A 23,781-nucleotide genomic window follows, 5' to 3' on the forward strand; every position below is an offset into this window, starting at 1 on the left:
CCACTTCAGCCGCAGATGAGAAAGGCTGCACCATCACCATTGTCCTGTCACCAGTCTGTTGAGCAGAGGTGAGTGCAAGCACATGGCATTCAACAAAAATCCCAAAAAAGCACAGTCAGAAGTACCTTTGTCAGTCTCTCTTTTTGGATCCAAGGAGAAAATAGCTGAGACAGTACTGCATAGCTTGATCACAGAACCAACTGTAACCTTCACCTTTGTGTTTCTGCTTGGGAAGGACAGGCATACGCAAGGTTTTAAACATGCTTCAAGTGGCATCTCCAAAGTGTAACTGAGGTCACATACTTGCAGTGTGGTTGCGATTGGCAAGGACCTCGGGAGGTCATCTGGTCCAACCCCCCCTGCCCAAGTAGGGTTACCCAGAGCTGTGTCTGGACAGCTTTTGATTATCTCCAAGGATGGAGACTCCACAGCCTCTCTGGGCAGCCTGTGCCACTGCTTGGTCACCCTCACAACTGCAAAGGGAGAAAGATGAAGGCAGAGATACCCTGTTGTCAGCTTTTACAGTCAAACTCGAGCCTAAATACTGCAGAGCAATAAACAGACTCCAGCAAAAACTGCACTGAAGCATTCTCCAGAGCACAGCTATACTTTTGCAAACAGTGTGTTTCCCTTACCCCCAGTGGACTAATGTCATGTGCCTTTCACTGTATTCCCTCCTTGCACACAAAGTACTTAAACAGGTCTGTCTCGCGGTTAGATCTACATGAGGCAGGAAGATGCAGGGGAAGACCAAGAAGAAAGCAAAGAAAAGCAGCTTGAACAAATACTTTTTCCCTAGTAATACAAAGTTACACCAGCCTCATTTTTGTTACTTTATTGAAAGTGGCAGATCCCTTTCAATGTTTTTAAAAATCAAAACCATCATTGCTTTGAATACTGGATGAAGTTTGTGGGGACTGTTTCCCTTTAAAAAGTTTACTCATTACACTGCAGTGCATGTGAGTAGTAATACAAGGTACCTTATTGACATGATTTGCTACTGTCATGAACAGCAACTTTAAAAGCAGCAGGAGCCCTTCAGCTGCCTGTCTGCTGGACTGCAGCCTCTGCCTTCCACCTCTGTAAGTTTCCTGTCTATACGGTAATGAACTCCTTTGCAGGAGGAAAAAAATGGGTTTGTTCCGTTCTTCATAAATGCAGGCTCCAAGACTCTCACCACAGAGAGACATCACTCTGCAGCAGATCTCCAGCAAGATCAAACAGCAGCACCTCTTCTCTACTGGACGAGTTCATGGTGTTTGCTGAACCTGTATTTATCCGTCAGAGAGGAAGAGTAAAGGATAGTCATAAGCTAAAGTGAACACCACACACTAGGATGGGGGAATGTATGGTCCTTTTGAGCTACTTTTATCCCAGCAGTTGCAATCTGCAGGTCTGAATCAAAGTACCAAAAATCAAGCCTTGTTACTAACGAAGTGGCCTATCTTTTAAAAAAAAATGCTGAACAGCTACAGCTTTTGTTCTCAGTGGCCTTGGGGTGAGCCACATCATTCAGACACAAACACCCAGACAGAAAGATCTGGATATCTAAGGTCTTGCTGACTTAATGGGAATATTTTTACAATTAGAGAGCAGATCTTATTAGGGATCAGAAGTTATTTTCCTAAGTCTATTTTTCTAGACCTTTAAAGTATAGATTTAAGATCTGTGCATTTACCTGAATTAAAGATTTGCTTTATAAACTAGTATTATACAGAAAGAAAAGATAGTTGGGGATGGCTCCACTGGAATATGTTAAGCAGCCAATACAGCAGTAGATGCTTTGATTTCTCTGCTAGTAAACACCACCACAGCTTGTCAATTGGAGCAGAGCCCTGGCTTCAGCAAGTTTAGATCCCAGACTGAAAGAAGAGCCAGAAAGGGAAAGTTGAGAAGACGGAGGCCTAGAGCGGCTTTTTGTGAACCCCCAGTCACACCATGTGGATACCATTGCTGCTAGCCATCCAATTTGTATCTTTCTGTAGAGGACAGGTTTCTTACCTCAAGAACTGCTACACAATGTTGATCTGCCTTTTGAACTGAAGCCCTGTCAGTGCCTGTGGCTGTTGTGTTCCCCCCGCCCCCTTTTTGAATCCTTCTGCAACATTTGGGCACCCACAGTAGGTGTCTACTCAGCTTAGAGACTAGGACTGCCAAACCTGCGTATCTAGTCGCTTCAGTTGCAGAAAGCACCAAGGAAAGGAACTCCACCAGCTCCCAAACCAAATGCAACCACTTTGCCTTCCAGTCCCTGGAGACCCAAGGCAAGTTCTACTGTTGCCTGAATTAGATGAACCAAGGCCTAATACAAAATGACATCCCAGAGCCCAAAAACGTACAGTCAGCAAACCCATCCTCCTGTGAAATGACAAGGTGGGAAAGAGCAGCAGCATATTAGCTCAGCTGCTGCTATACTTGAAAGCTTTTCATTAGTATGTGTGAAAGAGTTGAAGCAATCCTCCAGAACAACTGGAGAGCTGCTCTAACTTTCCCAGGGGCCATAATGCCTGGAGAGCTTCCAAATATACCTGCACTCACACACTACTGCTCACAAACACTTCTTTAGGAAAGGCAGGAGGCTAAACCCATCAGACTTGCCTTTGAAACACATCTCAATGGAAGAGAATTTCCCTTTTCCAGCAGCCAGGCATTTACCAATAACAAGCTGTGAATCAAACTAAGACAAAATGGATACATCCATAGGGAAACAATTAAAAACTGCATTGATTACATTGTAAAAACAATTAGACCACCCATCCTGGGTTCTGAAAAAGGCCTAAATTGTACTTGCATTGCAAACCCCACCCTGGGTTATCATGGAAACACGTGTAACATGAAGGCTCTGAAATGTCCTGGAGTCCGTAACACAATGTTACATCCAACAGCAGATGGTGGTCTGGATTAGAGATGTAGTTCTTATGATGCTGGAAAAAAATCCTTCCCCCCTCAAAACAGCAGCAGGGAATGTAGGTGTCAGCGGGCAGAGGTCAGGTGGTTCCGACTGTGTGAAAACCTGCAAGAAAGAATAATGGGTGGAACTGGTCACTACTGCCCATTTCAAGCCCTCACCTGGAAGACGGCCCACATGCACTGCTCCAGCCGCCATGTCTGTGGATGAAGAGGTAAGTCTGGATGTGTTTGTCCCCACTCCCATTACCACTACCAGTTTTCTAGATGAAGAAGTCTTGAAAGAAAAAAAACCAGCAATTTAACAAAAAGCCAAGGCAGCACTTTTTTCATGCCTTTAAGATTCAATTTTAGGCTAATAAATTTTGAGCACTAGTGTTTTACAGTAAGAAACCAACCACGGTCTCCGAGGTTTTGCAAACCTCCAAAAAACCAGCGTCTTGTGCTTACGTACTGTCCAGTAGTGCCATTTCTAGGCTGATAGACATGAACAATACTGAAGCAGCTGCCCTGCAGAGTCACCCAACGCATATCTGTGAGTACCTCCTGCTCAGCTAGAGGCTAAAGTTTTTGCAGGCATCACCAGGACACTTTCTGTGACCTCTCTGGGTCAGCCAGAAAAGACAAGAGTGTTCTCTTCTGGCTTTAAGTGATTATTAGATAAGGGATCTAAACAGACCCATAGCATATTTGCTTGAAAGCCTGAATGACTTGGTAACAGAAGCCCTCAAGGATGGCCAGTATTTTCAGTCCTTAATATCTAAGGCTCTTCTTTGCTTGACAGCATCCAACGGATACTTGAGCTACAAGGCACAAACTATGCCACCTTAAACCCATCAGAAATAAATGCTTAGAAAGCCCAAGTTCAATGGTGTAAAGACTAAACCTTGGGTTGTATTTACATTAGCAACTAGAGCACAGAATGGCTCCTTTGGTCACACATGTGGCAAAATAATTTTCTTCCAGCCTTCTGACCAGTGTGGGGCCAAATGTTGTTTCTCAGCTAGTGAGGAAAGGCTGAGATTTAGGACAGCCTGCTGTGAAAGGGAGAAAATCCAAATTAACATTAAATAAAGCCTGATAAACCTGTTATCAGGATCTGACATTGTTGCCTGCACTACATGGATATGACTGAACTTGGTGACAGTAGTGGAGGCAAGTTTGACGCAGCACCTGCTGAGCAGCAAAGAACTTAATTCTACCAGACTGTACTCCTTCACTTGTTTAATAAGTAATTCACTTCAGGAAAAATAATTTCCTGCTACCTGAAGCTGGGAAGCAGAGTGACTGGCTGCACATAGTGCTGTAAAGCACATTCCTTGCAATGAAACAGATACTACTCCAGAATCGATCCCGCTTAGTTGCATAGTTCTTGCTACCTGGGTAATAGGACTAGCAGGACCTCTCATATATATATATACATATATATATATATATATATGCAAGATGAAGGGGAATAGCAGCATTTTTCTGTGCTCTGCAACATTCATCTACACTACAGAAACCCGTTCAGTGTAAGAAAGGACTTCTAAGGCAAGAAGAACTGCTTCCATTAAATGAAAAGCAGTTAAAAGAAGTGACTGACTTACAGACTATTAGGTCAGCTGTCATCAATATTCACTTTTTGGGTGAATATTGCCCAGCACCAACCTTTACCATAGCTATGGAGTATGACAATGGTTCTGTTCACTGCCAACTCCACCCCAGCTCGCACTATAGAGGACACTTACCTTTGTACCCGCTCCACCATGTGTGCTATCAGTTTGTCAGAGATGCCTGGACAGGACTCCTCAGCCAAGCTAAAGGCATTCTCCAGCTCCTCCATAGCTCCCACATTGCCTCCAGTCTGCTTGTGCTTATCTTTAAGCTGCAACCGAGAAACAGTGCGTTAGTTCCTTATTGCATTGCAGAAAGCACGGTCAAGCAGTGCAGTACAGACATTAAATCCCTTTCCCTTTTAGTATGACTTGACAAGGATACAGGACGGCACCCACATTCTTCTTAAAAAAAATTAAAAAGGTCAGAAAAATGGAATTCCATTGTCTGGAGTTCAGACTTTCCTCCAGGTGCTAATAGCAATCAAAGTTCTTAACAAACAGGCCCTGATGTACTCTTAAACAAACTAAATTATATTAGGAATGGATCAACAGCCCTGAAAACCCGTAAGTAGTAACAGAACAAAGAACTCCAGCTGTATCTGAACCAGTACTGTCACCTTTGCTGCTAATGACAGCTTAGCACCCAGACCTACACAAAGGCTTGCAGACAGGTAGGGCAGAAAATATCTTAACACCAGGAGTTAGTTAGTCATCACTGCTTTTAATAACCACAAAAAAGTTTGAGTTGCTTCTAGTGACTGGGAGGCCGAGGGAGACTACTGCCGCGCTACAGCTCCTGAGCCACTTGGCCTCCAGCACTCCTCCCCAAGAGAGCTATCCCCAGGGGGACAGGGGAATGAAGCCCACACACCAAGACCTCCATGTGCAGCATCTGATCTAGATGAAAAGCCTCAGTTTGCATCTATCGTTAGCACACTCCGACTAGGCCTCACCAGCTACAAGTCTACTTGCACATGGTTCCAGTTATTAATTTGAAAAAGCTAAACCTCTGTTATTAAGGAACTCCTGAGGGGTCACTGATGCTGAGCCCGAACGAGTCTGTCATTGGAAAACTCACAGTCACATCCTCTGCAGCATTTCCCCACCTCCTTTACACAAGCACCTCAGGCGGCAGCCCCTTCCCTAGTGCGCATCATCACGCAATGGGCTGAACAGAAATCAAAACCTTTTGTTGAACACGCAATGTCTGCCAGCTAACCACTGTCCAGTTCAATTAAGCTCCCGTTAGGCTATGCTGATTAAAGGGCTTTACATAAGCCTCACAGTTCTTTGCCTGCAATTCTAGGATCAGCCTTTCCTGTTGTTGGAGCTCACCTTTTCTCCATGGTCCAGAAAGGAGGACAACATGAATGCTAATCCCTGGCTGGAGCAGTCCCTGTGCTCCAAGTCCCCCACTGGAAACAAACAGTTTCTAGCAAAAAAGAGCTGCTGCCTCTTCAGTGGGGTAACTGCTCACTGCTCACACAAAGCCTCAGCTGTGGGAGCAACTTGCACACACCTCACTCAGTGGCAGGGGGCATGGAGGGCAACTCAATTACACATCAAAGGTACAGATTCCTTAGGCCAAAAATAGTTGTGATGCTAAAGCCAAGGATTTGATTTGATTTGATGTCTACCTGATCAAAGACTGCCTGCCTCAGAGCAAAATGAGACACCGGGTCTGTCCTACAGATAAGTTGCCAGTTTATCATCAGCCTTTGATGCAAAGCCACTGACCTTTAGTGTGCCCAGCAGCCTGTGATGTGAGCAGTCTGTGTTAGCCTGTCACTTTCCACTGCAGAAGAGCTTTCTGAAGGTTAGCAGGGGGTTAGAGAGCTATACTGTACAAAGCGTTACAGGTTGCCTTTTATTCACTGCTTGGTCCTCCAGACCCAAATACCTTACCTTTCCTCCCTGCCCCAGAACGGGCAGACAGGTTTCCAGATTTGCAGTTGCCCGCATCTGTGTTAATGACCCACCATGGGTCATTTTCAATATTAACATCCAATAATACACATGCAGGGAAGGCATATAAAAGATTAGGAACAGCATCTCAGTAAGATTTCAATTCACAAAGCCCAGCTTCAGCCCTTTTATGGAAAGAGGTGATCAAAACCTAGCAGGTCTAAGAGGCAATAATACAATGGTGAGAAGCAGAAAGTCTGCTGCTGGTTGGAAACTAGAACTGAAAAGAACTACACATGCAACCAGCAGTGAAGCAGACTGCCTACTTGGAGAAAAGTTTTCTTCCAAGCCCCTGCTACTGCACGCAGAAGCCAGGTTATTTCAGAGACTTGCCCAGAACCTTCCCTGCACCTGATTTCACTGAGCCGGCAGGGAAGTCTAGTCAAAGGAAAGGAGGATCAGCAGATCTAGGGTAAGGGAGTCAAACTAGCAGAAGTGAAAGGCCCAAGAAGCCACTTCCCACCTGAAACCGGTGCAGCAAGGTTGGTAAGGAGAAGCACAAAGGTACCCTCATTGGTTTGCAGAACTCACAGCTCTGACCACCCCCTCCCCCAGAAGGCTCCTAAACAGAAAGGACTGAGAACAACATGTCAGTGATTATACTGCAGGAACAAACTGCCTGTATCAGAAGCCAATGTTATTTTTATCCATTTTTATCTCATAGGTCTAGGCCTACAAGATCCAGACCATCTGCCTCATGCTCTGACTTCTGGACGTCAAGCCCAGTAGAGTACAGAACAGACCAGTTACCTAAACTCTCAATTTCCAAAGCAGTGCTGTCTCAAGAGTACTGCATGCCTGCTTTTCAGAATGACCTCTGCTTCCTGCCCTGCAGCAAACCCTCTTTCCACACAGCACTAGACCTGAGAAAAGACAGTTAAGTCCAGAGACTATCCCTGAAAAAGCACAGCTCTCTGCTGGGCCACCCCTGGAACAGCATCAGGACCCAGAAGACAGCAAGTCATCAGGACCAGAGAAAGGGTCTCTGTGATCCAGCACCCCAAGAAAAGAACCCTGACATGCAGTGTCTGTGTAAGCCATTTCTTCCAAAGCAGAACCTCCTTTCCTACACTCCTGCTGGAAACAGCAGCTGAAGCCAGGAGCCCCCTTATGATTATCGTCCTCTTCTCCTCCCTTAAAACATCACACAGCTGGAAAGACAATTCATCTCTCTGCTGATACAGACACTATCCCATCATTAATGGTAGCTTTTACTCCAACGCCACATCCCCACCCAGAACACAAGGCAGGGCAACAGGGTGGATTTTCCAAACCCATTTTCTCTGCCTGCCTTCCACAGGCCATGTGGTAGGTAACTCCTTAGCCTTAGCGTGCTAGCAATAGAAGGCATCTATAAATCAAAAAGATGGCCTAGTAATTGGCAAAGCCAACTCCTGCTCTAATCCACCCACATTCCCTTCAGTGACGTTGCTGTGGGCAGCAGCATATAGCATGAGGGGAGGGAACATGCACAGTGAACGGCAAGTTCAAATACCTGCCTGCCCTAACAGGACCTGCACTTCAGCCACGGAAGCCAGGGACATCACAGTCCAGAGCTGCCTTGGTATTAGCAAGCCTAAGACACAGATAAGAAACAGGTACTCCTCTGCCTTATTCTCACCAGAGGACAACACAGTAATGCTATGCTTCCAGGAACACAAGTGTATTGGAAAGGACACTCCAGGGATATACTCACTTTCCTAACATACTGTATAGACCTCTGAACAGAGGCACAAATGCTTCATAGTCCCTTAACCCTAGTAGGTACCTTACCCCACCTCCCTTCTCCAAATCCTTCCCATCCATGCCAGGTATCTCTCTGTTTCCAATCACTGCAAACACCAAGAAGGTTCTACTCACCTCCCCAAAAACTGGGTGAACAAGCGTGGAGAGACACTGTGACCGTGGTTGCCTCTTGATGGGCTCAGTAGGCTAGAAAGCAACATGGGAAGAAGTTAAAAGCACTGGCAAAGGTTCCCTGGGCACACAAACTACTAAGCCTTTGGTAAATTCACAACACCTCGATGGCAGCCCCCCTCACCAAGTGTGAGGAAAGCTACAGATTGCAGTACCCTGACGGTGTGGAAGAGGCAACTCTGGGGCACTAGCCCTTGATACCAGACTAAAGTAAGTTTTAGACAGAACACGAGTAACTGGTAGCTTCCGCAAGACCCTCAATAGCTTGTGTTAGTTCAGTCCACTTCTGAAGATGGCAAACAGACCTTCTGGGAACCATGAAGAGCCATTCCTTTGTGCAGCTTACTCAAGGAGTTGGGGCGAATAGTTGGTGGGAACGTCCAGATTGGACCCTGGTCTCCATCCTCTGTGTCTCCATCACTGCAAATGAAAACGAGGAGGTCAAGACAAAACCTCAACTCCATACACCAGGTGTTTTACCCATGCATTCCCATAGTCACAAGCTCTCCCCCACCTGATTGTCATATCACCACAGGGCTCCAGGCATCTCCCTATCCCAGAAAAAATCCTAAAGAGAAACCACTTCAGTCTCTACAGCCCATATACAGCACCACAGAGATCTGAGACAAGTACTACATCATGTTTCCATATCACCACAACCACCTTTCTGCTCTAGCCAGCTTGAAGCCAGTTTCAAGTACTAGTTAAATTTAGGAGAATTTCAAGACAATCCAAGCTCATAATTTGAGGGGCCAGGCTTAGGTGTTGCAAGCCAACATCCCAGTGTCATTGGTCACTGGAGTCACTGCCACTACAGGTGAAGAGAAGCTCTGCAACACCAGCCTGGCAACAAAGTGCCCTTTCCTCACCCAAGGCTCATAGCCTCATTATCCTCCACATCAGCAGCAAAGCTCTCTACCTGTGAATACACAAACACACATACACAACTGTTGCCACAGTTACTAAAGCCTGTAGCTCTTTGAAAGACGATGTATTTAACTGAATGGGCATAAAATACAGGCAACAAGAGCCTTGTTTTACTAGTTATGCACATGCTAGATGTTTCTTGTTAGTACTTCTGATTCCTTACACTCAGCAAAGAGGCTCCACAGGTTAAGGTAACAGCCTGTTTCTTCAGGCAGCAGTCACCTTGCTCCCACAAACAGATGCTCCCTGAGCTACTGTAAGATCTCCAACCCAGGTGGGGAAAAGGACCTGAGCTGCTTGCAGTAGGCTACCCCGGGGCATGCAGAGTATAGCAGAGGCACCTTTCCCTGCAGAACATGTACGTACATATCAGAATCGCCAGAACTGGAATCTTCTCCATGGCCCTCCGACTTCCAGCGCTTGAATCGATCTATCAGCTCCATTAGGAATGAGGTTTTCTTGGTGTAGCGTGTGATGAACTTGTGCTTTAGCAACTCTTTAGCTGTCGGCCTCTGGAGCACATAAGGAAAGCATGCTACATCTAACCATCTCTGTACACTAAACAGGCAAGTGCACTGACTTCAGTTCTTGCCAGGCTTGCCTGTCCATTCTGCAAGCTCAGTACTTCCTTCTCTCCAGGAGCCTTGCACCAAAAGGTCTTCCTGCTAAATAAATCTTTGACCTCTGCAATACTTTACCCAAATTCACAGGTGGACAGCAATACTCACAAATCTAGGATCCTTATTGAGGCAGGCTTCCACAAACTCCTTGAAAGGCTTGCTGTGGTGACCCTCAAGTGTTGGAGGGTTATTTTTGGGGATCAGGAAGAGAACCCTCATAGGATGCAAGTCAGAATTTGGAGGCTCTCCCTTTGCTAGTTCAATGGCTGTAATTCCAAGGGACCAGATGTCTGCCTGAAAGAAGAGCAAGAACAGTGACAGCATAGGACACCAAGGAGCAATTCTGCAACATGGAAGCAAACAAACAGCACTTGCAACAAACAGCAACAAACAGCACTTCCAATCCCTGTATTAACCCTAGCACCATCTTATATAGCACCAAGTAGCAATCCTCCTCCTGCTCCCAGCTCACCTTGAAGTCATAAGCAGACTGTTTGATGACCTCTGGTGCCATCCAGAATGGAGTCCCGACAAAGGTGTTTCTCTTGATTTGCGTGTCTGTCAACTGTCCAGCCACTCCAAAGTCAGCCAGTTTCACATCTCCTTGTTCCGAAAGTAGCACATTGGCAGCTGTTCACACAAGTCATATTAAGTCCACTGGTTTCTGAATCATCAGAAATATTCAGCCCACACAGAACTGAATACTGAGAATGGACCTCCTGTGGCATCCTCCTTTGCCCCAGTGAAAACCCTCAGCTCGGATTTCCAGCCTCAGACTCATTCTCATGCTCTGACCTCTGCTGGGTAACACAGAACAAGTTCATACACTTGGCTGGATCAGAAAGGAAATATTTCTAGGGTAGCAGCAAGGAGTAGATGTGAAGGGCCACACAATCAACTAGATGTGATTCCTGGCCATACAAAGAAGAGAGGGCAACATGGCCCAAGATACCTCAAATGGTCTTGATTTTTTTTCAGAGCAGCACTCAGCACAGGTTAAATAGCAGATCCTTCTAAAGAGCTCACAAGTCCTGGTCGTGTACTGCTTCCTACTCACTCAGCTTAAGACAGTGGCATTGCTCAGGTTTTGGGATGGGGTTTTTTTTGTAGGACTTCTAATTCTGAGAGAGACCCTACCTACAAACTTTCAGCATTTCCCCCCCCTGCTGGTGGCCACCAGTCCTGCATGGCCTGCAGTGCTAGAAACGTGTAGCCTCACATATGCAACAGAATCTTTTCTACATATCTCCCTGCGTGAGGTTTCTCTGCTCTGCTTGCTCACATCCCCTCCTGCAGAGGGTCAGAGCAGTTAGCATCCAACACTGGCCACGTCTCCACAGCACTGTCATCCCACCCTCCTGCTGTCCTTTGATGCTCTGTGCTCAGTGTGAGACTGCCCTATGCTGCATGCAGCCAATGACTATAAAAATCAGTAACAGGTTAAGCTGACACGAGCTGCCCTGATTTTCTAGGGCTGTGAACCCTGTGTGAGGACAGCTCACCTTCACAGAAAGTTATAACCATGAAAACCAGCATACACAGGCCTTGGAGTCCAGCAGTAAAGCAAATGTCTAGAAAAACATTCTAGACATTTGAAAAAAATGAGAGTCAGCTAAAATTTGAGCGTGCCTTTCACTGACTCCTTTGCTTTAGCCCCCTGCCTGTCCAAACTACAAATGCCAGAGAAGAGCTACAGATCCTTACTGTTACTCTAAACTCTAAAGACATGAAAAACATGAGTTGTAATAAAATGACAAGCATCGGATTCAGAAACAAGCAACCCAACAGGAAAAGCAGCACTAAGAAACAGTCTTTGAAACCTCTCAGATTATTGCTGCATAATACTTCTAAATCTTATGTTAGTAACATCCTTACAAGATGGTAAGTTGATTGATTACAAGATTGATTACAAGTAAACAATCCCTTACAAGAAAGAGAGCTGAGCTATCCACTCGTACCTTTGATGTCCCTGTGGATCTTCCTCTCAGAGTGTAGATAATCCAAACCCTTTAGGATTTCTCTCAGGATAGTAGCTATGTAAGTCTCCTCCAAGGGTCCCGGCTTCAGCTGATAAAGGGCAGAAAAATGACTTAAAGGAGGGTAACTGATGCCTTGGAATTTCCATCCTCTCAGTTTGTTACTTGGAAATGTTGGCCAAGCAGGTCATATTCAGCAGAAAACACCTACTGCATGCCTGGTGCGCATTCTGCAAGCAGAATCTGGCAACATTAAATGGAAAATCTTGGGGGGATTTTCTGTTAGTCTATTAAAGGCTTCCCAGACAAACAGCAGGATTCTCATCTCTTGCTTTGGCCTGGAAATACATTGGTGAACAAAATATCTTAACAGTTTCTCTTGTTCAAGTCTCTCTGCTAGCATGCAAGAACAGAATTTCAGCCACTGCAACAGCCCAGAGACAACTTCTGCCCTCTGGCTGTGGAGTATTGTATCAAAGCTCTTCTCCTTTCAAGCAGTTCTCCTCTAAACAAGTCCTGCCTTCTCAGTGCAATAATTGAGGTTCTGACACTAAGATGACTTCTGCTGATGACGGCCCCCTCACACACCCTTCCTCCAAGTCAGTGCAGGCTCAGCAGTTTTCACTACATGACATTAGTTACTGCTCTGGAAAAACAGGCTTTATTGTCCTAAGGAGAAAAGCAAAATCCTGTGACAGAATACAGCACAGCAGAACTTTGCCCATGTGTTTATTCTGCATTTGTATTCCCTTAAAATCTGGGGTAACTTGTAAATGTAATTTGTATTATCAAACACCTGGAAATCCTGATCATAGACCAGGTCCCTGCTAAGCTTGATGCCAGGCAAGCAATGAACAATACTACAAACTCTCTGTAGGCACAGAACTTCGATTAGGTGAAATATGGATTCGCACTGCTCAAAAACAACTGGCTGCTGCCACATTTCAGTTCACTGGCTTTTCCCATTGTAAAGCAGCAGAGCATGCTGGAGAACAGTGCTTTGACAGCTGAGCTCTGTGCAAACAGTTCCTCTGTCCTAGGATATGCATAACCAGCATGTCTGTCCTGCACTACCTACCCTTCAGGCACAGGGCTGTCAAAAAGATGGTATGTGGCAAGTGAGTGTCTGGCTTACGGGCATTTCACAAACCAAGGCTCCAGCCAATGTTTTTCATGGTCCAGAGCTTACCACGTACTTACCAAATCGAGCGCTGAACCTCCTCCTAGGTACTCCATGATTATCCACAGCTTAGTGCCCTGCAAACAAGAGCACAAATCAAGAGCAAAGGCAGTAATAAAAGCAGGCAGAAAAGTGAAAGACCCCAGAGGCAGCAAGACACGAGTAGTCCTGTACACAGTCCAAGACATGCTGCTCACCGCAGCTCTGAGGCTCAAGGAGGGAGCTCCCAGCTCCCTCTTTCCTGCTGACGCAGCATTACAGCGGTGGACCTGCCCCCAGTACATTTCTTTCTCTCGGTCTGCAGTTTTATCTGAGCAAGCTTAGTGCCCCTAGAGGCACCAGACTACACAGCCCACCGAGACAGGCATATTCTCAGGTTGCAGCCATTTAACATCACTCCAACAGATCTAGCACATCTCCTTCTTGACAATGACAGGGGAGCTTTGCAGCCTTTGATCTCATTAACAGGACTGCCAGCTTGAAGGGTACGATCAGCAAGACACTTTCTTACTCCTGAAGAGAAGAGATTTCCAGATTGAGGTTCTCAGGGTCCTGGTAAGAGATAAGCATCAGATACACGAAACCACAGCTTGCTTAGTGTTTTCAGTAGAAGGCTGAAAAAATGCATTATGGCCTTTGAAAAATACGTAAGGAATAACCAGGATGCAAAGAGCTCAAGAACTGTTTGCTACAGACCCAGTGTTACATACACCTCCAGCAGCCAGCACGCAGAGGCCACTGCTGGTCATCACTACTAGTAGCTTCCACTGGGGATTCCTAAACCTGTTCTCAATGGAAGCAGTATCAGCACTCCTGCAAAGACTCAGGTCCTGTTGTTTTAATCATTTCTGATGAAATGATGATCACAAGGTCACAAAGTACAGCTTCAAACTCCTCTTCTTTCCAGAGGCATAAAGCCCTCAGTGGTACTACCTTAAAACTGTGACATTTTGAAAAACTATTCCACAAACTTCCTCTCAAGAAGGGTCAAACTGGGGAGAGGTCAGCCTCTTCAACAAATAATTTTCTCTCCAGTGAAGTGCCCTACTCTTGGGACCAGACTGTATTAGGCACCTCATTTCCATGTGCTTTGCAAGTGTCTTAAAGCCCAGCCTCCTATTAAGACCACAAAAATGCAGTGAGCAGAGCCACTGCTGTTCCTGCTGCCACACTGACACTCACAAGTTGGACACCTTTCAGTGCTGTATGCCACCATCAGCTGCAGCACCCATAGAAAAGCCCACCCCATTCCCAAACTGCTGTCAAGAGAATTGCCATGGCTTTGTCCTACCTTCAAGTAGGAGCCATAGTACCGGGTGATGTAGGGACTATCACACTGGCTGAGCACCGTAATCTCTTGCTGAATGTCCTCAATTTCATCCTCAGCCTCCTCCAGATCAATGATCTTGATAGCAACCACCTCCTTGGTGCGGTTGTCAATCCCTTTATACACTTCACCAAACGATCCTTTTCCGATCCGCTCCAGCTTGGTGAACAGCTCCTCAGGATCCACCCTGGAGTGCTAAACCAGAAAGCAGAGATGGGAAAAGTCCATGAAGCCCCACAGCAGCATGCAGAGCACCATGCATACCCAGACAGCTCATCTCCCTATCTATGCATCTACTGTGTTGTTTAATTCACCCAAAACTCACATATCCTAAAAGGTCTCCACATCCTGAGAAACTTAACACAGAACATATCCAAGAAGAGAAGAACTGAAGAAGCCTTTTACGCAGGCTTTCCACCCCTGCAGACCATAGTGGGAGAGGAAGGGGAGAGAAGCCCAGAAGGAGAATGTCAGCAACTATCTCTATAGAAAGTGTCAGCTCCTTTGGGACAGGACTGCTCAACTGCAGGCACCAAACTGGTGCCAAAGCAGCTCCACGACCAAGCACTTGTTCACACTTGAATAAAAAGGCAGGCAAAATGTACCAGAACCAGCCTTCTTTTGAAGATCCGGATGAGAAAATGGGCACAAGCAAGAGGCCATAGGAAGTTCACAAGGATGTTTTCCTAGTCTGCCTTCCTGCATTCAAAGATTGGAATTATTTGAAAGATTTGCACCCTTCCCTACTTGTTTCAAGGGTGAAATACTCCAGTAATATAAATACCAGTTCACATTAGCTGTCTTCTCTGCTGCAGCCTAACTTCCAGGCAGCACCCAGCCCAGCTCTCTTCAGGTGTTTGCAGAGGGAGCCTCACATCTTTTGGAAGGTCAGGAGCAAGGAGGCCAGACACCTGCCTATCCCAGAGGAGACAGGAGAGCTGAATGGACATTCCATCTGCAGACCTGCTTTTCTGGAACAGCCTCTCCTCTGGCTGGCATGCCCAGATGCAAAAGCAAATAGCATTTCCCTCATTAGGTAAGCACATCAACTGGGAAGCTACTAACATGATCATCATCAGAGAAATACTCTAACAGCAGCTTCAAAGTTAACTCTTTATTAAGATGAGTATGGACGAGAAAAGGAAGAAATCAGAGTCATTTTCTGATGCTATTTCATTCTGCCCAGCTGCAGACCAGGAGCCCCCCTGCTCTGCTTCATACTACTAAAAGGCTCTTCGTGATTAGTTTTTCTGCCTTTTTTAAAAAATAAGTCTAGTTTAAAAAAAAAACAAACCTGGAAAACATGGCCTCAACTACAGGAAGCAGCCAAACCATTACGGTGAGTTTTCCACACCCAGAACTTCTCAGTCTCACCTCCAACACATCACTCAGAGGGACCACTCCCTTGCAAGGGTCTTGAGCTGGCAGAGATTGTATCTGACAACAGGGCAGCTGCATTTTTGCATCTAACACCAGGTTCTAGCAGCAGGCCATCACTGAGCAGCCCTAGGTGTGGGTTAATGATTAAGCCAGCCAGTCATTACAGGTTGTTTGCCTTCTGTGCCCAGCGCATCTCTATATGGAGTAAGCCAGGCCCAGAGTGAGCTTTACAGTCAGCTCACTCAACAGGATTTCCAGGTGCATTCCAGTCCAAGATACAGAAGGATAACCAAATATCCTTGTGCATCCATGGCAACACCCAAATAGACTGTACTATGAAGAAATGCAATGGAAACAGACTGGAAGGGATATGCAGAGATGAAAGGAACTGGAGATACATAACAGGAACTGGAGAGAGGGAGGAGGGGGAAAGGAAGAGGATTTGAGCTTGAGAAATGCCAGGAGACAACACAAAAATGGCAACCGCAGTGCAGGGAGAAAAGCCTGGTTCATCCAGGCTCACAAGAGACCAGGAGCAGTTTTCACCTCTTGACCAACTTACAGGAAGGGGCAGCAAGGTGGCCCAGATGTTACCCTACACAGTCACCTACCACAACTATAAAAATGCCACTCACCACATCACCCACTCCACACATCAGGGAGAAGGGAGAGAAAGAGGATCATCTCCTAGAAGCACCTGGCTCAGCTGGTAAAGGAAACACTATCCACATGAATCCTGCAGGGAAGCAACCCTGCAAGAAAACCTTCCTCCCCTCCCATGTAAGTAATTTTTCCATGAGAAAACAAATGGCAAGGTGTAAGTTACTGCTCCCCTCCTCAGCCTGGCATGACACAAAGAATCAGGATGTAACCAGACGTAACCAAAATTATTAGTTCGTTCTTTTGTAACTAAGCAACATAGAGATAGGAGCAGGTTAGACAATGCTTTAATATTGTGTTTGTACACCTATGGCTACGGATATACGACTATGCCCAAAGACAATTGGACAAGGAGTAGTACAGACATGCTATGTTCCCAGTACAGCCCCAGCCCATCTTGACAAAGAGTCGAGGGTGGTTAGAATAATTGGTTTGTGTTAAGGGTGCCAAATCCTTGTTAGGGACCATGCACCATGAAGAAGGAAAACGGGTTACATAAGCAAGGTGGGATAGAGCATGTCCAGAAGAAAGGGTCAACTAAAGGACACACCTGTATGGACACCAAGGACCACCAGAGACCCCCACAGAAGACCCTTGGAGCTCAAGGACGCATGTGTAATGACCACGCGAATATGACAATTAGTTCTGGGAAACAGAATGAATATGCATGATCATTCCGGGAAATTTGATGCATATGTATGTAACTGGACAATATAAGTTTCGGCTGATGTAACCTGTGGTATGCACGCTAGGTGGAACGATCCCCCATGCATCCGGCGCTGTAATAAAGAATGCCTGCTTCTTAATACTACATTGGTGTTAAGGAGTTTGATTCCTGATTTTGGTGACAAGGACTGACTCTTCAAGAACAGGACATTAAACATAAGAGCACCAGCTACTGGAGGCAGCTTTTGGGACAACCACCATTTTATGTATCGGGCTCTGTAATCATGGACAGCTTCGTAAACAAGCTTCCACACTTCAGTGTCGGTTTATCCTGTTTTCTGTGGAATAAAGCAGTTCAGGTAGGGGCGGTGAAGGAGACAAACCTTCCTGCCAAGCACATGGAAACTTTGCCCAAGGGACTCAGGACAACAATACAACTTGGGCAGAAGAGGCAGGCCCACCACATTAGGTTGGAACAGGAAACTTCATTCGTAGGTACTGGATTTACTTTCCCAGTACCTGTCACTAAAAAACTGATCTGGAAATGCTTCAGGTGACAGGGCAAGAGTATGACGCTATGGAGGGCCTGAGGACGTGCACCCCTTGACAGAGTTGCCAAAATCACAGAAGTCATATCCAGCAACAGCCAGAACCTAGTGAGCGAGTATGGGGCAAAGTGGCAGAGAGTCATTCCAGCCAGGGTTACAGTCTCCTGGACGCCTGCTGCAGACCAGAGTCTGCTAATGAATTTCTTAACTTTCTTTAAACACAGAGGAGTAAACAGGCCCATCCCCAATTCAAGCAGGCCAATGCCTGCCCAGTGGAACACCTTGTGAACTACCACTGTGGACACTACAGCAGACATTGCCAGGTAGCATTTTTGTGGAAGCAATTCTGAATTCCCATGACAAACTAAGATAGATAAAATTATGCTAGCCTGCAGGACATGTGCTCAGAAGCTCTGGTCTATTAAAAAAGTTCCTGTTGGAGCAGCCACATGGTAACTCACAGCTGATGAGCAAATGTTCAGATTGATAGGCGTACAAGCCTCACCAGACAGCAGAACAAATGCAGTTATGCCAGGAACGGAGAACTATGCAAGTGCACTGCTCCGTCAGAAGAGAAGCACGCTGCCACACTTGCGGGGCTCAAGCAGGGGGAAGCGAGGGGGAGAAGAACACATTCTGTGTAGCCTGAAATAAATTTGCACCTGCAGAGCACTGCAATGAGGGGTGTAACAAGCAGCATCTTTCCCTTTTCTAAATACAAATTGATCTCAGCGCCAGTCTTGTTGTCCGAGAACCACCCTGGCTGCAAATTAATGTTCTGGAGCTGCACAGCTACAAACACATGCAAAAAACTTAATTAGTAGAAGGTAAGAGAATCCAGATGAAATGCTTTACACCCACATAAATGAGCATAGATAACCCAAAGAAGCTTATTAGCACCTGTCAACTTCGCAACTGCTCACCAGCTTGGGATCTTTCCATTTTCTTCCTCATTCACAGAACTCACCAGGGCTGCAAAATGGAGCTCCAGGCCAGAGTGTGAACAGCTAGCTGACCAGCTGCTGCTCCTTGTTCTACTACAATGCGTAAAGCCTTTAAGGAATGGTCACCTCATTGTACCTTTTTGCTTGACTGAATGTCAATTACATAGCAGTTCTGGAGCAAAAAGCCTCATGCTGTTTCTCCCCACTGAGAGCAGTCAGACACTAGAGATGGCTCAGGCATGAACAGGCTTTGTGGGGAGAGCACACAAAGCACTATCTTGGTTGTACATGCAGGAAGGGGAGGGAATAAGTACGAGAGGAATAAGGACAATCTACTAGTAATGTGCTCCACTTCTGCCCTCCAGGATCTAATATCACAGCACAGGAAAGGATGCTCTGTCATGACAGGTGTGGGGGTGTTTGCCATCACGACTGATGACACCATGTTTTAAAACAGAGCAACTCACTGCAGACACCAGGAATTAAGAATTGCAGTATGTTATGAGACAAGCCTGGCAGTAACACAAGCTGCTTCACAGGGAAAGAATGGGTTTGGCAGGTCTGCCACCTCCAGCTGCAGAGAGGTGATATCTACAGCCCTTGAAACTAGAGAAGGGTAAATATCTACGCTCATTTCAAAGCTACTACCTGAAAAGATAAGCTGCATATTGGGAACAGAAGCAAATATCCTTTGAACCAGCTCAAGGTCTTCTCTCTGGGCTGTGTCTGGCTGGATCTCACTCTCAAAAGAGTCATATTCAGCATTGTGAGCAAAAGTCACACCTGCGTCTGCTGCATAAAACACTGAGAGGTGCTTAAACCCTTTTGGAAGTGAGAGTTCCTTGGGCTGGGGCAGGTCAGGATCAGAATCACTGTTCTATATGGGAGAAGTCTGTAACAGAAAAAGATTGTCAAGGCCACAATACTTTAAGAGCTGAAGCTCACTGGGAGTTTGGCAGCCTCCAAAGGTTTATATGGAACTACAGCAGCATTTGGTGTTACTTCTGACTAGAGCACTTTCCAACCAGCCAAAAAAACATACATCATTTTCCTCTGCCAAACACAGTGGAAGGAGGAAGTTGGTTTCAATAAATCTCAGCTATTGACCTTCTTTCCTTCATTGCCTCCTCTCCTCCCCAACTTCCCATCCAGCATTTACCCCCACTGCATGCTACACACTAACCTCGGGGCGACCAACAACAGGCTGCAGCAGGCATTATGTTCTCTTTGCGGAAATCAGCTTTGTATCTGGAAACATTTGAAAGCTTCCCTGTCTACATGAAATTTGTGCACAGCTCTCTTCAACTGCTAAACCTGAGACAGTTTTGAACTTCTGAAGTATAGACAAGCAGGAAGTTTGTGTTCAACACTTTGAAACATGTGAATTTGTCTGAGACTTTCAACTTGCTTCACAGACAGTATTCTTTTGCTTCAAGGGAGTGAAGCATTACTTAGCCAGAGAATTTGAATGGCTTCTTCAAGGTCACATAAGGAACAACAAAACTAGAAACAGAGCTCAGATCAGAGCTTTAAGCACAGTAATGCAAATACATCATCTAGCAGATAGAGCTCCCAACAAAGACCAGAGGCCCACTGTGCTGTATGTATACAGCAAAAGGCAGCCGAGAAAAGAGAGAGCGCCAACTAGCTGAGGCAGGGAAATGGAGGCACAGAGGTAAAGCAACCTGGGGATTTGCCGAAGGTAATCCTGCACATCAGCAACAGAACTAGGAATCAAAGACAAGTCAAGCCTCTGACATCCCAATCCAAGTCTTAGTCTCTCGATTTTCACAGCACCTCCCACCACTCCCTAAACTCTGGTGAACAGAACTTCAGGCCAATTCCTACTGCCCTTCCAGCAAGTCTCAGTTACATAGATTACGAGGTCCCATCAAGGATTCCTGAAGAGACCCAAGGAATGGACAACACAGACTGCTCTCCTATTCCAGGGCCAGACAGAGTCATGGGATGACAGAATCTGAGAATACCTTACATTTGCATAATAAATTCAGAGATGAGACCTCTGGAACTCTGATAAGTTTCATTAGTGAATGTTGTGTACCAAAAAGCTTCAGAGCAACCTCCTCTGTAGCTAGAGAACTCAGTTCTCAGCCCTAACCAGACAGTATCCTTTCCTATTCCTTTTATTTCTCTCCCTGTACTATGACTCCCTCAGGCACTATATTTGCATTTAATTCCATACACACTTTGGGGAAACAGTTTATGTGAAACACAGCATGCAAAGTAACATGCATTGCAAATCGATTTTGAATCAGAAAAGGCTTGGAGAAAGCATCATCGCAAACTACTAAACCTTTTAGTATTATAATTCTACACCTAGAAGCAGAACAGAAAAATGCCAAAAATTCTCACAAAACATGGTTTAACAAGACTTACATTCAGTATTGACATCTGCCAATAATCAAACACAACTCACAACCAAATTCAGAAGAAAGAAGATTCAAGACAATACTATTAATATGGTTTAGCTTTTAATCCCAAGTCATGACATCATCCTTCCACATTCCTCTTATGAAAGTGTCATCACAACAGGATTTAACCACATCCACTGAGGCTGATATCTCTCTCAGAAGAGTTAAACGCTCAGTATCAAATATCACTACCTCTTACGCATTAAGATTACAAGCACCGTTTCTCTCAGGCTACTGTTAAGAACACTTCAGTAAGTTATGTCTGGCATAGCCTGCACACACAGCTTTTCTGTTCCCATTTCTAGACTTCCCCTCCCAAAAATACTCAGAGAGTCAATTATTCCTGTCTCCCTAAGAAGAGCAAAGTTAACCTCAGAGAAAGGCACCATATTGGGCAAAGAATTCCTTTTCTATATGACTGGCAACCCAACACTGTCAGTCCAACACCACTACAGAATAAGACACAAATCAATTGGCTAACAGGAGTAAGCTGAGACGTGTGCAAGAGAGATAAAGAGTGCGAAAAAGTGATTTTCTGGTGATTTGTTTTAAACTCATTTCAAGAGCAAACGTAACAATGTTTGCTCTTGATACAAGAGTTTAAAACAAATTTTTAATCACCACTTACCTGGCTGGCAAATTCTCTCAAGTGAGCCATGCCTACGGGATGGTCAGACATCTGCTTCTGCAAAATCAGGGAGGGCTGGGACGTTGTAGCACAGCGGGAAAGTGATGCTTTCTCATCCACTGGTCAACTGACAAGCAAGAACACAACAGCTCTAACTCAAGGTTCTCAGAGCCTGGCTCAATCCCCAAAAGAGCTACCTGCATCTTTTTTTCTCCTCAGTTTGCAGTTCTCCTTGAACCTACCAGCCCATTCTAAGTATGCCAGCCCCTCCTTGCAAACCCCATTTCTCAATTCTTTCCAGACATGCCTTCCAGGTGTATCAAGGAACCTCACTTTAATGATATACACTGACAAAGCCTGAGGCACCGTTTTCCCCACCATCACCTCAGCGTGCTCCCCAGTATTATAGTTGCCCCTACAGCACTATCCTGTCATCGCCACTCCCAGCATCTTCCCCAGCACAGCCCGCAGCGTTATCCTCAGACACCCCTTTCCTCCTACTGCTCCCCAGAAATCCTCTCACTAAGGGTACCCTCCGCTCCCGTTCTCCCCAGTACAGCCACTTGCAAATCTCAGCTCCCCAGTGCACCTCTTCCTCCTCAGGGCACTCCAACCCTAGACCATCCCTGGGCACTCCCCCACCAGTGCTCCCCAGTTCTGCCCCCAGACCGTGTGCTCCTCAGCAACCCTCTCCACAGGGCTCTCCTCCACCCCAGCAACAGAAGAGCCCCAACCCAGCATAGCCCCTCAGCCCAGCCCTCTCCAGGGCAACCCCGGCCCGGCCCGGCCGAGCCCTCTCCAGAGCTCCCTACCCCAGTGCTCCCCTGCACGGCACCCTCAGCTCCCCACAGCCCCCCTCGGTGTTCCCCTGTCATGTGTCATGGTGGCCCCACGGTCCCCCCCACTCCCCCAGCCCCACTCAGGGACCCCTCACACCTCAGTCCTCCCACACCTCCTCCCAGTCCCCCCAGGATCCCCCACCGCATCATGGCCTCCTCAGAGCGCCCCACACCAGCCCCCTCCACAGGCCCCCCATCCCGCATAGCCCCCTCAGGGCCCCTCTGTTGCGGATCTCCGCCCTGCACAGCCCCCGGGGGACCTCCCAGCCCCGGGCGCCGCCGCACCTACCCGGGCAGCCCACCGCACCTACGGCCAACGGTCCCCGCGCGAAGGGCGACGCGGTGCCATGCCGGGCCCTGGCACGCAGAGCCGCCGACACGCTGCTGCCGCTCTGGGCTGCCGTGGGACACCGAGCTCAGCCGCGGCGGCGGGGGGGAGGCGGCCTGGGCCGGGCGCAACAACACGGCGCGGCGGGGGACGCGGAGCGGCGGAGGCCAGGCCGCACCGCGCTGCCTGCCGGGAGTAGTAGTTCCGCGCGGCGCCGGCCGGCCGCGGGGGTGCCTCCGTGGACTACAGGGCCCGGCAGGCTGCGGGCGGGGGCGCGGCGGAAGAGGGCGGGGCGCCAGCGCAGGGGCTGCTGGGACGGAGAGTCCTTCAGCGCGGGCGGCGCGGGCGGCGCGGGGCGGCGCGGACTACCCATCCCAGGGGCCCCCGCGGCGCAGGCGGGGCTGCACCAGCCCGGGCCTTCCCAGCGGGGTGGGGGCCGCGCTGGGCCGCCGGGCGGGGCGGGGCCTGACCCCCTTTGCCCTCCGGTGGGGGCGGGAGCGGGAGGAGCCCTCTTTGTCCTCCTGGCCCCGCTTTCTGCTTCATGGTGTCTGCCCTCAGGCTGGTGGCACGTCTCGCCAGCCCTCACGGGGCTGTGCCCGGGAGCCTGCCGGGCATGGGGTGCCACTGGGCAGACCAGTCCAGTCCTCAGCCCGCCGCGGTGGCAGCTCCTCTCCTGCCCGCTGCCCTCCGTGAGGGCGAGGGGCCGGGGTCCCCAAGGGGCTGCCGGGGCCCCCCACCCCGCTGCGGGGAGCCAGGCCCTCGCCGGGGTGGGTAGGTGAGCCCGGCAGAGCAAACCGGGCGGTGCGCCGTCCCGCTGGGAGCAGGAGAGGTGAGGCGCGGGGGGACGAGAGCTTTTTAATCGCCCGTTTCCCAGGTCTTGCTTTGTGGGGTTGGCTTTTTCTCCACGTGCTTTAATGTCAGTGACTGATTCACGTTTTC

The 23,781-nt window shown here is 47.5% G+C and overlaps 1 protein-coding gene across 4 annotated transcripts; it reads right to left on the reverse strand.

Annotated features, from left to right (window-relative positions):
- Nucleotides 1–819: 819 nt before the first annotated feature.
- On the reverse strand, nt 820–23,032 carry STK25 (serine/threonine kinase 25). Of its 4 annotated transcripts, none has more exons than XM_072868521.1 (12): nt 22,822–23,032; nt 21,676–21,802; nt 14,382–14,612; nt 13,111–13,167; nt 11,893–12,001; nt 10,407–10,564; nt 10,043–10,228; nt 9,681–9,826; nt 8,693–8,807; nt 8,331–8,402; nt 4,638–4,774; nt 820–3,013 (listed from the first exon to the last, which is right to left on the reverse strand). In XM_072868521.1, the coding sequence occupies exons 2-12, from the start codon at nt 21,724–21,726 to the stop codon at nt 2,974–2,976; spliced, it is 1,302 nt and encodes a 433-aa protein (XP_072724622.1). In that variant the 5' UTR covers nt 21,727–21,802; nt 22,822–23,032; the 3' UTR covers nt 820–2,973. The 4 variants fall into 4 exon arrangements, with proteins under 4 accessions (XP_072724622.1, XP_072724621.1, XP_072724625.1 ...); XM_072868520.1 differs by having other exon boundaries at nt 22,804–23,032; XM_072868524.1 differs by lacking the exon at nt 14,382–14,612.
- Between the last annotated feature and the right edge of the window lie 749 nt (nt 23,033–23,781).

Source organism: Ciconia boyciana, chromosome 7, assembly GCF_034638445.1.
Source record: "Ciconia boyciana chromosome 7, ASM3463844v1, whole genome shotgun sequence".
In the NCBI taxonomy this organism is placed as follows: Eukaryota; Metazoa; Chordata; class Aves; order Ciconiiformes; family Ciconiidae; genus Ciconia; species Ciconia boyciana.